The sequence below is a fragment of the Carassius gibelio genome, chromosome A3 (assembly GCF_023724105.1).
Source record: "Carassius gibelio isolate Cgi1373 ecotype wild population from Czech Republic chromosome A3, carGib1.2-hapl.c, whole genome shotgun sequence".
In the NCBI taxonomy this organism is placed as follows: Eukaryota; Metazoa; Chordata; class Actinopteri; order Cypriniformes; family Cyprinidae; genus Carassius; species Carassius gibelio.
In genome coordinates this window covers 5,474,754-5,488,839 of record NC_068373.1, presented here as the reverse complement: position 1 = coordinate 5,488,839, position 14,086 = coordinate 5,474,754, and the positions used below count along the sequence as shown (strand labels likewise).

At 39.5% G+C, this 14,086-nt stretch overlaps 2 protein-coding genes across 2 annotated transcripts; one reads left to right on the top strand and one right to left on the bottom strand.

The window, feature by feature from the left end:
• Nucleotides 1-853: 853 nt before the first annotated feature.
• Nucleotides 854-7,598, top strand: LOC127944365 (pre-mRNA splicing regulator USH1G-like). Its single transcript, XM_052540244.1, has 3 exons — nt 854-1,134; nt 3,891-4,341; nt 4,443-7,598. Exons 1-3 carry the CDS (start codon nt 971-973, stop codon nt 5,247-5,249), a joined length of 1,422 nt encoding a protein of 473 aa, XP_052396204.1. The 5' UTR covers nt 854-970; the 3' UTR covers nt 5,250-7,598.
• A 322-nt stretch (nt 7,599-7,920) lies between these two features.
• LOC127956978 (protein amnionless-like) lies at nt 7,921-11,559 on the bottom strand. Its single transcript, XM_052555315.1, has 2 exons — nt 11,506-11,559; nt 7,921-9,596 (listed from the first exon to the last, which is right to left on the bottom strand). The coding sequence occupies exons 1-2, from the start codon at nt 11,557-11,559 to the stop codon at nt 8,082-8,084; spliced, it is 1,569 nt and encodes a 522-aa protein (XP_052411275.1). The 3' UTR covers nt 7,921-8,081.
• Between the last annotated feature and the right edge of the window lie 2,527 nt (nt 11,560-14,086).

Here is a 14,086-nt window from a genome sequence, read left to right as displayed (position 1 = left end):
AGTATGAAAAATATCGATTCAGCACTTTTAAAAGTACTGATGTGACAACTTGCATGTGAAGCCTTATATTAATTGTAGTTTACATTGGAGGGCCACAGCTCTGCAGGGTTTAGGAATTGAGTTAAAGACCAATGCACCAAATAATTGCTTGGAACTTTTTGGTGAAATACAGGGAAAGTATTCGGCCACCAAAGCAGCAACTAAAGATATGATAACAAATACTTACATATCAAAGCAATATAGCACAAATCTACTTTTCAGGCTAAACATCTCTAAATAAATAAATAATAGAGGGATAATAAAAACCGACTTCATGTATCCACTAAAACTGGTCTTAAACGAACTGGTCAAGTGAAGGTGGATTATACTTACACTTTATCTGTATACTTATAAAGCATTAAATAACTGTTTCCTAATGCTTAATCGTGTGTGAGTGAATCTGAAGGAGGAAACAGTGCTTTTCAAATCCAATAATATATTATTTCGAATCCCAAATGGGGAAAAGATTGCGCTCCCTTATGAAACAAAAATATATTGCAGTATATTGGAAAATATAATGTTATATATTAAACATATATTCTTATATATATTTATTTTTTCCAATATATTGCAATATATTGAAAGCGGCAATAATTTGTATATTTTGCAATATATTATATAATATATGTATCATCAATATATTATTAAATGTATTCAAATATATAAAATATTAGAAAATAAAAAGGGAAAATAATATATTACAATATATCATTATATATATTTTAAGAAATATATTGGTAAATTTATTTTCCTTTCGTAAGGGCTTTGTGATGACCGAGCTGAAGCCACGCCCTCACGAGCAGCAGCGCGAGCGCGTCCGACGTGTCCTTGGAAACTCCAAGTGCCTCACGCGCGCTGCAGCGGGTCAGGGGTTCAGAGCTAACGCGCAGAGCCCGTGAAAGAGTGATGGAGGCTGAGGTTCGAGATCGCCATGAATGACAAATACCACAAGGCAGCTCGGGATGGCTACCTTGATTTGCTGAAAGAAGCGACGCGGAGGGACCTGAACGCCCCGGATGAAGATGGCATGACACCGACTCTATGGGCCGCTTACCACGGCAACCTGGAGGCGCTTCGGCTGATTGTAGGGAGAGGGTAAGACTGCGCGTCACTCCCTGCGTTTTATCATCAACACGAACTGGTTTTCTTTGTAGATTTAGTGGAAGTGTAACCCGTGTGTGTTCATGTACGCCTCATATGATACGGCTCACTCAGAGCTCATCATCATCACACCACCTCAATGCTGGCGTCTCACGGCTGATGGGTTTATTAGGGTCAATTGGGTGTGAAATGTGCTGTTTTCAGTTCTTCAGTTTACTTCCCTAAACCCTTTCTTGTGATGTTTATGGTGGAGTTATGTAATATGACTTTTTATGTAATAAGTTTGCAGAGAACCATGCCATAAATACCATAAATAGTTAGGTTTTACCTCACTGTAAAACTTTTTTTTTTCCCCCAAAGTAACCCAGAAGTACTTGGACATGAACTGGGTTTATTTAAGTCATAAGTAATATGTAGCACTGAATTAGTTACATCAACAAAAGACATTTTTGAGAGTCAGATCAGGTAGGAAAAATCAACTGAAAGATTTTTGTTGTTGTTGTTTACATTAAGGGCATAGCAAACCATCAGCATAAAACCAAATTCTTATTCAAACAAATCCTATTTTTGTGGTATTTTTAAGATGTTATACATTTTGTAGCTCAGACTTGCAGAACATGCCATTAGCAACAGCACCAAGGTCACAGGTTCAATTCCCTGTTAATGCATGGACTGATTAAAAATGTATACCTTCAATGCACCTTGAGACACACATACTGCCCTTGCTACTTCTTAGTTGCCCTTATTCATTGGCAGTGTCATTTGAGTTGTTTTATCACTAACAACGTGAAAACAAGTTCCACATTATGTGAGCTACAGCCGCTCTGTTAATGACGACGACAGAAGACTGATAAAAGCGAACACACAAAAGCTTTCATCAAGGTTTCCTCTGCGGGTTTAGAGGTCCTTTATAAAAGCTCTCAATTGTCAGAAGTTCTTCCTCTGTTTCGGCAGCCTTGAATAGATAATCAGACTGTCTGACCATTGAAAGCCACTGGCTATTGCTATCTCCTCCACGTAATGCAAACCAAGCATCATATCTTTCTGGTAAGTGTACACATAGGGATTCATTAATTAATCCCTTAATTTGGGTGTTTCTCTTCTGTAGTGATTAAGCCAATGCATTAAACATGGCACTGACCAATGCCAGGAACATGGGTTTCCCACAATAATACCTAACGTTTAAAGAAAAAGGCATTCAAGAGATCATTAGTGCATTACAGTAAATGAGAACAGACTCTGACCTGTCATGAACCATGCTATTAGAAGTTGAAACAGTAAAACGATGGTAAAAATAGCAACGTAGTAAAACAATAGACATTTAGGGGTAATAGGAGTCATATAGCAGTCAATTGTTAAGTGATGGTTGGAGATAGCATATGACATTACCATATATAATGCACCACTTCTAGTAATTTTATAATAATCTGCTAGTCATGTCTTATTAACTGACAGTATCAGTGGGGTAAAAATGACCGGTCATAACTCATGGTCTGAGACCAGCTGCAGTACATGTCTGATTGGGTTGGATTAAGGATATATAGGGCAATAAATTAAGTTAATATATTTAATGGTGGTATTGGCGATCCAAAATCAAGGTCAGGCAGGTTAGCAGGTCATAATCCGAATTCTGGCTTGACCCAATAGTGCACACAGCTCCCTTTGCTAACTGTGAAAACCTTGCAGCTTTTTTCATCCATAATGCATCACTGCAAGGCTTCACCTGTCACCCATCAATTATTAATTAGGCTCAGCCAGCACTAGATGCAGAAAACAGAAAGATACAGCATGACTGTAAAGTGAAAACTCTGAAACCAGCCTTTTTCAGTGCAGTTTAAGTCACCTGTAGGTGTAGGTGCATGGGGATATACTTTAATTGAGTTTCAAGCAATCCAATTATCATATCATAATGCATCCCACTATAACGAGTCTTTGCAAAGTGTGTTGTATAGCACGTAACAGTAATGCTGAGCTCTACTAATAGAGAGTTCTGTATGTGTTTGTAGATATCTCAGCAACAAATTTGCAATGAGTGTGTGCTTAAAATGCATTTTCTAGAATAGTCTGCCTTTTCTGAATAGTTATATTCGGACAGTCACTAATCGATGTAGTTTTAAGCGCTCATAGATTAGAATATTATGGAATGATTTGGCATTAATTCAGGGTATAGGTTGTTGATTGATCAGACCTGTGGTGACAGTCTGAACTCAGGAATTTAGTGTGACATCACCTGTGCAACTCGACCATGCTTGTTAGTAAGGAGACACCCAGCTAGCTCCCTCTTATTCAAGCAGCTGATCAGATTACAGATCTAGTGCTCTGGATTGGCACTAGGAGAGATAAACCTGGACGACTGGCTTAAATAAGAAAACGTATGCAAGTGAGACAAATAAGAGATTGTATGGGTTGTTCAACACACCTGTTTGTTCTTCTCATGAGGATTTTATATATGGAATGTGTAGAGCAGGTTGTTTCAGTTTCATAGACTTATGCATTATTTACTGGCCTTCACGGATGACAAGCCAGTGCTGAAAACATAATCAAAAAATCATGGGATTGCCAGTGTGGTCTGAGCTATTCTTAGAATATAAAACCGAAGTGATAGCTTAGACAAGCCATATCCAGTGTCACCTAACACATGAAGGGTCAATCATATTATATATAAAGGCCATAGGGTCTGAGTAGTAGTTTCACAGAGGTCTCAGTTAAATGCCACACCTGATATGGATCTATCACGGCTCTACTTTCAGGGGGAACCCAGATAAGTGTGACATATGGGGGAACACGCCACTCCACCTGGCTGCCTCCAATGGCCATCTCAACTGCCTGTCCTTCCTGGTGTCGTTTGGTGCCAATGTGTGGTGCCTGGACAACGACTACCACACGCCTCTGGACATGGCTGCCACCAAGAACCACATGGCTTGCGTGCGCTATCTGGACTCCATCGCTGCCAAGCAGACAACCCTCAACCCCAAGCTAGTAAGCAAACTGAAGGACCGGGCTTTCCGTGATGCTGAACGGCGCATCAAGGATTGCGTTAAACTGCAGCAGAAGCACCGGCGGCGCATGGAGCGTAAATTTCAGAGAGACACAATGGAAGCATCGGTCTCTGATGCCATGAGCTTCTCCAGCTATGCCAGCAGCACCTTGAGTCGCAAGTTACACCACTTCAACACTGCCACTAATGTGCCATACTCCCAGGTCAGATTTTCTGCAATTGTTCTGAAATGATTAAATATTTGTTTTGTTTAGTTGCATGCCACAATAACTGAAGCTACACCCGTACCGTGTTTTCGCTTTAGGCTACTCTCCATGCCACAGCCAGGGGCAAAACCAAGATCCAGAAGAAGCTTGAGAAGAAGAAGCAAGGTGACGGGACATTCAAGATTTACGAAGATGGCAGGAAGAGTGTCCGCTCTTTGTCTGGCCTTCAGCTAGGCAACGACGTCATGTTTCTGAAGCAGGGAACGTACGTCAACCCTAAGGATCGGACTCGTCGTAACATCCGTGATATGTTCCGTAACGACAACGAGGATGCTGTCTCACGTGCCATCAGTGAACCCGACCTGCACGGCCATGATGTAGACTACTCAGAGATCAGCACAGACTCGGGCCATGACTCGCTCTTCAACCGGCCCGGCCTGGGCACCATGGTTTTTCGTCGCAACTATGTGAGCGGTGGACTTTTTGGCATCGGTAGCAGAGATGAAGGCAGTCTAGCAAGCAGCCAGCGTGTTGATAACGTGCGCCTCCGCAGTCGGATGCATCGCGAGCCCGGCCTGGATGATGATAGCATCGGAAGCGCCCATAGCCTGCAAGAGAGGAACATACAGGAGCTGCCATGGGAAGAGGTGGAGTTGGGGCTGGATGACGATGATGAGCCTGACACTAGCCCTCTGGAAGTGTTCCTAGCCACACAAAACATGAACGAGTTCATTCCTATCTTCAAACGGGAAAAGATTGACCTGGATGCCCTGTTGCTGTGCTCAGATAATGACCTCAAGAGCATTCACATCCCCTTGGGGCCTCGCAAGAAGATCATAGACAGCTGTCAGCGCCGATTGGAGACCTTGGAGGAGCCAGGCTGCATAGAAGACACTGAGTTGTGAGGTTCTGCCCTTAATGTCTGTTTTTACCTCAGTGAATGCTGAAGAAAAAGAGTTTACAGAACTGTTGTTCCATTTTTCTTTGAAGATGGTAATTTACTTCATCAGCATTTGGCCAGTGGACCAGATATGCTAAAGGAGTGTCAAGTCCTGCTCCTGGAGGGCCACTTTATCTCTAGTTTCTCCTGATCCTGGAGACCTTGATTAGCTGGTTCAGTTAAACACACGTTTAATTGGAATCAACAAAACGAAAACAATCTGTGTGGTATGAAGAGAGTCTCTTGTAATATTTATTTTTTAATAGAGAGATTTATTGAGGAACAATGTTGAAATAGCTGAAATATTATCTCTGTAACAACTGGCTATATTACCTCTTTAACTGACACAAACAATGCATTATGCATAAAAATGGTAATTCAGTTCAAAATGAATGGTTATCACGTGTCATGTGGCAAATGCAGAGTGAAAATGAGGTCACATCTCATAACACACACTCTTAGGCCCAATCCCAATTCTATTTTATACGACGAGAGGATACAATCGCTCTAAAAAGATAAACGCACAGACGTAAATACACGCAACTTCCATTTCTCTCTCTCTCTCTCTCTCTCTCTCTCGAATAGGCAATATTTGAGAAAATGGTTTAGCGATTTCTAATTATTGGGGGGATTAGTCTACGGTTATCGCCCTGATCAGGCATGTGCTGTGGCAGACATATGACAATGATATGACGTTAGCAAATATTAGCTTTCTTTTTGAAAACATTTCTTTGAGTAACATGACCATTAATATGAACTCACAATTGAATGTAACATAAAACAAATCTTTACTTTTCGTTAAAATATTTATTTATGCCAAAAAAAGCTTACATTTATGTGTCTTTCTGTTCGCTGTAGCAGCCATGTTGCCGAGTTAATTCATACCCCTTCGTTTGAAGTGTGGTCCCAAAAAATCTTCATTTGAAGGGCTATCTGGCCCTTCCCCTTACCCGTTCCCCTCCAACCAAAAGAGACTCGAGACACCCCTACCCCTTCACGTGAACGCGCGAAACAGAGGGGTAGGGGAAAAGGGGGAGGGCTAAGGGGTAGAATTGGGATTGGGCCTTAATCTCATAATATTTCTGCCCCCATGGGGCATATATCTCAGTGCCTGTGCATTCTGTGTCTGCACATTTGACAAAATGTCATTTAAGACATAACGTGTGTATAGAAGTTGACAAATGTTTTATAATTCAGCTTTAGCTAGGTGTTGGACAGCTGAATTGTGAGCTAAATTTTGAAATGTACAGAGAATGGATTAATAGAATCTGACCTCAGTGTTGCTGTTGTGGGGACTGTATGTTGGATGAATGCACCCTCACATTATGTTGCACATAATGTTTATATGTATCTGGCCATAACACGTTTTTTGAAACACGAGTAAATGGATGAGCTGTGTGACTCATGGTTGAGTAAGCGTACACAGTGAGTCCTGTTTTGATTCTTGGAGCATAGATCTCATTACCACCGAGTCATTGAGTTTATCACAACAGTAGTTTCTGGTTGAACTAAAGTATATTGTCAGTAAACAGTATAGTTCATGCACAGGTCTGGAGTACAGCAGAAATCTGTGCTTGAGCTTTAACATGACGTCTTCCTTCAACATTCGTGAACACAAACAGCATTTACAGCCATGTTTTACAATGCATACATCAACTTTATTTATAATGTTATTTATTGTAATGTAACTATTAAATTAAAATTTGTGCAAAATTTGTTTTTGTGGGACTGATCATTTGCTTTGATTAGCATGTTGACGTTTAAAGTGGGAAATGTTCTGGACAATACATTTTGGTAAGTATCAAAGTGCTGCATTTACTTCTGCCCAAACTGTAACAGATAGAGGTCAGCAGTCTCTACAAAGAGATCAAATGACCCATTAGGATATGGCAATATTTATGCTAAATGTCCTTCCTGACTCAGGACAGAAATAACTGGAAGACACAAAGCAACAAGCACGTACTCCAGATGACAGCTCCACCTTACACTGAACCAGAGTTAGTAAGGTCACGAGGGAAGGCTTACACTTATCATGCTTTCTCTGACCTGGCAGGACAACAGCTTAGATCTTTACCCGAGGCTACACTACACTACACTACATTAAATGAAATTTGACTGTCTGCATTACAGTCATATATGTAGTGCCTTTGTTCAAAACTACACTCTTAATAAGATCTAAACTGGGTATAAAGAGATTTTCTGCTTTGGTCCTGCACATTTCCCCACTGCACTACACATTTTGTACTTTTATGCTCTCCTTATTTAATAAAGCCAATCCAGATCGTCGGCTCATCAGAAGAGTTCTTCATAAACTGAACTGTGAAATAAAAGAGACATGATAATAAGCAGGGCTGATCTGAAGAACCTGTAATGTACCGTAAAAAGCTTTAAATATCCAAAGAGTCATTTAGCAAATCAAGAAGCCAAAACAGGTTCTTGATAAGAACTGACTGGTATAATTAATTTATTCATAAAATGCATGTTTGTGTTAAACTCCCTGAATTAAAAATAATAATGTGAAAATTATGTATAGCCAAAAATCTCAAATGCTTCAATTTTTTTATTAAGAGAAATGATTATGCAGTATGAAATTCATCTTTCCATCACAACATACAGAACTATATATATATATATATATATATTTGTGTGTGTGTGTGTGTTTACCAAAAGCACCCAGATAAAACATGTTTCAGTGTGTGATTCTGATTAAATCATCAATGATTGTTATGCTGTGTTAAAATCCTTAAGAATTATTTTGCCATCACATCCCCCATCAGATCAGCTGATACTAAACCTTTCATGCACTAAAATCGGTTTCATCGTAAACAGGATTTACGAAATGCACTCCTGACTGAGTTAGGGTTATTGAGTTTGTCATCTCTGTCCCGTACAGCCCTGGTTCCTCAGGCATCATAGTCGGTTTGTCAAACATGGGGTTGTCAAAGCCCTGGTCCAAGGTGCCGCCAAGCTCCCCAATGTCACTACTGTTCTTCCATTTGGTAAACGAGGGGATGCTAGGTATTCTGGGTATCTTAACAATGCCACGACGGTAAAGCAACACAACAACTGCAAGTAAACCCACTCCAAGCAGGGAGCCCAGCACTGCGCCCACCACGACCCCTGCACTGTTTCCAGCCGCCTCGCTGCTGCTCGCCCCTGATGACGCCTGAAACTCTGCGCTGGTGATGCCGAAGTTCAAGCCGTGGTTGTGCACATCCCGCACTACGTCTCGAGCGAGAGCTTCAGCCAGCTTCCCGGCATCCTGACCTGTCTTCTGATCCAGAAGCACCACTTGAATCTCCTGAGTGGCTCCGAAAGGAATCACTCGCAGCAGCCTCTGCTCTTTTGACACCTTCGACATGGCCATCTGTGTCGATTCATACTTATGCTGATTGAGAAAGAGGTGCTGCAGCCGCTGGCGATACGACTCAAAGTTGAAGCTCGAAGAGAACTCAACGTTCACGATGGCACCACAAACATCGCAGCAGTGTCCCACCGGGTGCAGGGGTTTCTTGCACTCCAATGAATCGCATTTCACATTTGAGCAGATCTTGTCTCGATTTCCGGAGTTATCACAGATGCATCCCGTGTTATCGTCACAGCCTGAACTACCAACTTTAAGGGTTGAGGAGCCATGGAACTGCAGCTTGCCAGAATTGGACGTCAGGTACTGAGAAAACTCAAAGCTGCTGGTGAACTTTTTCCCAAACACAGACACACTCTTCACGGGCACGTCATGATCAGATGAAAGGTCCACACGGAATGAGGTGCCCTCTCGAAATACCACGTCGTCATACTGGCACGGGACACTCTCCTCGTGGACTGAAAACTGATATGTACCTCTGTGCAGATCGTCGATAGTGGTCGCAGCCACCCACATCGATGGATCGAACCATTTCAGAGATTCTGGGTCTTTAAAGTGTGCCGTGACCCCAGATCCACAACCAGGATCTCCACCCTCTCTTACAGTAAACCCAGCGCCGGATGCCAGAATCAGCTCTCCATCCACCGGCAAGCTCATTCCAGCGATAGTGTGAGCCGTTTCGACATACACTGATACTTTCCTCTGAGCTAAAAACACAACTTGGTCGTTACCGCAGGGTACAGAGCCTTTATCCCAGTTGGTAGCATTTTCAAAATTGGTGTCTGGAATCCATTGCTTGTAGAGTGCGTTAGCAAAAGGTAAAATGCAAAGGAAAACCAAGACATTGTGTCGAAGAGCCATGGTGAAAGGAATGTGTAGGAAGAAAGACAGAGTGACCTTTGGTCGGTCACTAACGGTGCGACTATCACATGAGTGCTCACTCTTTAACTTAGTGACAAATTCACAAGAGCTGTTTTGTCAGTAAAACATCTACTACAATGACAAAAAAAGCACAAATATATTTAAGACAACCTGTTGGTGCTCTGTTGTGTACAGTACTTCTAGCAGCGAGTTTCAAGAAAAACATGGTCTAAGGATATAAGAAAAACTTAATTGTTACATTACCTCCCTCTCTCTGTCTCTCTCATGTTTCTTCTTAAATGTAATGTTACTTCAGTATATACAGTGTAATTGAAAGATTCTGTAAGTGATTTCCACCATTTTGCTAACTTACGCTGCATTCAATCCATGTGGTTATTACTGGGATTTCGAGATGACAACACGTGACACTCTACTTGGAGCTGTTCACTCCCTTGGACTCGTAACTATTGCACTATCATTGCCTAAACGCAGTGTCTAATAAATCTGAGGAAGTCGGGTGGGACAAGCTCTAGTTCTCAGAAAACTCCCAGTTCAAAAGTTGTAATTACGTGTTCTGCGGGAACGTGGATGCTTTTTACAAGAATCTCGCAATCACAGTAATCACAATTCAGTGGCATAAACGCACCTTTAGCCGCTGAATTACACTAGCTCAGTCACTTTAACAACAAGCCCTCTCTCAAAAACCATGCTCTACATAGACATGACATCCAGTTCAATGTCAGCAAACCCGTAATTTGCTTAAATGTTTTACAGCCAAATAGTGTTTCTGATTGGCTAATTTAGAGACTTGGCAGGTAATGAGGTGTTCAGCCATGATACAACAAAACAATTAAATAAAGATACAAAAACAATACCTTGAAGGATTAGCACATATGCTACAATTACTCTCCAAGTTACTCTATATTACCTTGTATATGTATTTTTTCTTCTTTTTTTATTTTTTATTTTACATCTCCCCTGACTTTTGCTTTTATTCAAATGCTAAGCAGCATCTAGACGGAGATATCATGTTATACCTGTTCTTTTTCTCACCGCTAGTCAGATAATGGACCAGTGACAAGCGTTTGTAAACATTGGATAAGGAATTTTTATTTATTTTTTATTTTTTTGCATGTACAAATCTTTGTGTAAACGAAATAACAACAAAAACAGATATTTGCATACTATTCGATTTAGGAATCATTATTTGAGTCACTAAAGGAGGACAGCGTAAATGAAATATTAGTAACGTTTACTTCTCATAGAGTGGACGTGTGTTTACATACAGTACACGTCAGCAGGACATTACCCTGCCTGCACCAACATGAACACACAGGTGAGGTGTCACTTGTATTTCCGTTAAAGAAGGAGCCGTCAATGTAGAGTTTTGCATCTTCGGTCACGTTTAGTGCAGCTGTCTGCATGAATTGTGGATGAAGAAATAATAATAATAATAACAGTAATAATAATAATTATTATTATTATAAATCGGTTGGATTATACATAAAATTAAAATGTCGTAGTATTAAAACTTGAATTGATACAGTATTTGTTTTGAAGGACTGTCAGGGTGAAGTGCCATTCATTATTCAATGAGGATGAAAGTGCGTTTAGGGAGAAGAAATCAAATATCAAGTGAGTTTTTAGAGTTAGGAAACACAAAGACTACAGAAATCGTTTGACATTAAGTGGCATTTAAAACTGCGAGAATGATCTCTTATTAGAGTGAGCAGTCTAATGCACTACATATTTGTTGTTGCACTACATATTGCCATCCTGATTTACCTCTTCTGTGAGTTTCTCAGCCGAGGTTATATTTCAAACATGGTGACCATCGTTTTACTTCTGTCATGTGACTTCTGGACAGTGAAGGTGAGCGGGGAGTCAACATGAAATCTTAATACTTCATTTTATTATTTCTTTGACTTCAAGAATGTATAATAAATCTGGTCTTCTCTATGAAGCACATGTCTGAATGTTTCTGTGTTTTTTTTACATGCGAATGTGACGGGGCGGCTTGAATCAGGTGGATGAAGAAGGTCACAGTCATTGTATCTTTTATTGCAGATCAGTGTGTCTAGTAGCCACCCACGACTTTACTACACAGGACATTAAAATATTTGTATTTATGGAAGTCAACCATATAATACTAATTAGGTTTACTGTGACTAACAATACTGAGGTAATGTACAACTTTAAAATATAGCTATAGCTAACTTTTATCGCAGCTCGAACAAAGTTTAATGATCATGTTTTGTCACTGTTAGTGAATGCAAGTGTAATTATTTTAAAAAGAGCAGGATTTCCTCTTGAGTCACGGTGTTTAAATATTAAGTTCATATAAATGTGTAATTCTGTCATCATTCACTAACCCTCGTGTTGTTCCAGGCCAATATTGACTTTATTTGTTGTGTGGAGCACTAAAGGAGAAATGTTGAGGATCTTATACAGCACCAAACAGAATAAAAAAAAAGTCACATGATAGCTTTGTGTGAAAAACAGAAGTTGAAATTCAGATTTACTGTACGCAATAAAACAGTAAAAATGTCCTCCGCCGCACTTCTCAAATCTTACTCTCAATTTCTGCATATTTGAACATGCTGATCATAAATATTGGCTTTTTTAGCTTGTCAGATGTGTGAACCATCACTTTTATGGTAAAGAGCTGTGTTAAGATTCTTCTAAATGTCTCCTTTTGTGTTCCGAACAAAGACAAATATAACATCATACACGTGAAACAATGTAAGGGGGAATGAACTATTAGAGAATTTCGTTTTTGACTGAACTATTTATTTCATTTATCTGTTTCTTTACAGTGAAGCAGTAAAAATGTCTAAAACGCTGATTCACTGATTTTCTTGCTTGGTCTGATCGTGTCCAGTGTTTTGGGTTTTCTTTGTGTTTCTTCTTTCCTTCAACATGAAGTGGTTGGTGAGTCTGAATACATCAGTTTGTTGCATAAAACCTGAGCTGTGTGTGTGTGTGTGTGTGTGTGTGTGTGTGTGTGTGTGTGTGTGTGTGTGTGTGTGTGTGTGTATAATGACATGGGTATGACACAGGTATTACAGGGGGAGGGGGGGGGTGACTTATGAGGACATAACCCATGTCCCCATTTTTCAAAACGCTCATAAATCATCCAGAATGAGTTTTTTTGAGAAAGTAAAAATGCTCAAAGTTTCCTGTGAGGGTTAGGGTTAGGTGTAGGGTTGGTGTAGGGCCATAGAATATACAGTTTCTACAGAATAAAAACCATTACACCTATGGGATGAACACAAGTTACACAAAAACAAACGTGTGTGTGTGATCATGGGAGTTTTGCTGCCGGGGCTAATCTATATGAATATGAACTGAAGAACATGGCAACTAATTATTTTTCTACTAAATATATTTCTAGTATATATAATAAACTTCCTAAAAAATGAACTGTTCTTTATTCTTGTACAGGTAGCAGACAAGCCAGAGGGACCCTAATTTGACTGTGGCTGGCTTACTTTTATTTGTTCCCCCCTCATTTTGTTTGGTTGGGCTATTTTTTTTTTTTTTTTACTAATCATCATGATTTTAATGGAAAATTCTTCTTTCTTCTTCACTTTCCCAATGACAGCTTTTCTTTTCTTTTTTGGTCAAACTTTGTGTTGCTTTATCAGTATATAATAAGATCATTAACAAGATCCATTATTTGTATAAAAGTTCACATTAAAATCTTTTGAGTACAGTGCTGATCTAAAAGTATGTCTTAATGATAACTACAGTTATAAATCAATGTAAAGTGTCCTTCAGCTGGTCTCCAGGTGTCTCTGTTGCTCCACACAGAATGTGATACTTTAGAAACTCAGCAGTGATCAAGCTACAATTAAACAATACTTGAGAATGTGTTAAGATCTTAAGTACTAAAACCGAGAATAGCTGCAGTGCTTAATACAATTCTGTCCAAAGCACAGCGATATTTGACACGATCAATAAAGTAGTGCACTTTAACATTTGCCCTCATCGATTTTGTTTTATTATTAGAATCATTAGTTTATGTTTGTCTTTTTATTTTTAGTTTGTGGACAGATTCTCACTATTAACTAAGTCAGCTGCTCTGTTCTTGTCATGTACCACTGGCACTGAGACAATGGGATTTCTACATATTCATCTGTCAGATCTATAAAGATGCAATGCTGTTGGACACCACTGCCAGCTTAATTTAATAAAATTCAGACACTAGGTCTAGCGAACTGTTTCTCAGTGTATGAAAATGACATATTCAGTGTATTCTCAGTGAATATGTTCATACTAAGTAAATATAAATCCATATTCACAATATTACAACTGAGACAAGACAAATGATATGCTATTAAAAACAAGATCTGATAACCAGGATATGCAAAATCATTTTTTATTTTATTTTATTTCAGCTATTTGACTGGATGGTTAACATATGCACTATATTTTGGCAAAATATTAAGATTAAGAATTTTTAATATTTTTGGTGCATTTATGCCGAATCGGAATTCTTGAGGTTTGAATTCTTTGAAGCATATATGTCTTCTAATTTATATTTAATTAACTAGTGTAAAACAAAAAAAATAAGA

Excerpts from the sequence above, each read along its gene's own strand:
- LOC127944365 (XM_052540244.1), top strand. The coding sequence starts at position 971 with ATGAATGACAAATACCACAAGGCAGCTCGGGATGGCTACCTTGATTTG. Across the intron at positions 1,135-3,890 it reads CGGCTGATTGTAGGGAGAGG|GGGGAACCCAGATAAGTGTG; the intron begins GTAAGACTGCGC and ends CTCTACTTTCAG. Across the intron at positions 4,342-4,442 it reads CTAATGTGCCATACTCCCAG|GCTACTCTCCATGCCACAGC; the intron begins GTCAGATTTTCT and ends TTTTCGCTTTAG.
- LOC127956978 (XM_052555315.1), bottom strand. The coding sequence starts at position 11,559 with ATGACTGTGACCTTCTTCATCCACCTGATTCAAGCCGCCCCGTCACAT. Across the intron at positions 9,597-11,505 it reads CCGCCCCGTCACATTCGCAT|TTAAAGAGTGAGCACTCATG; the intron begins GTAAAAAAAACA and ends TTTGTCACTAAG.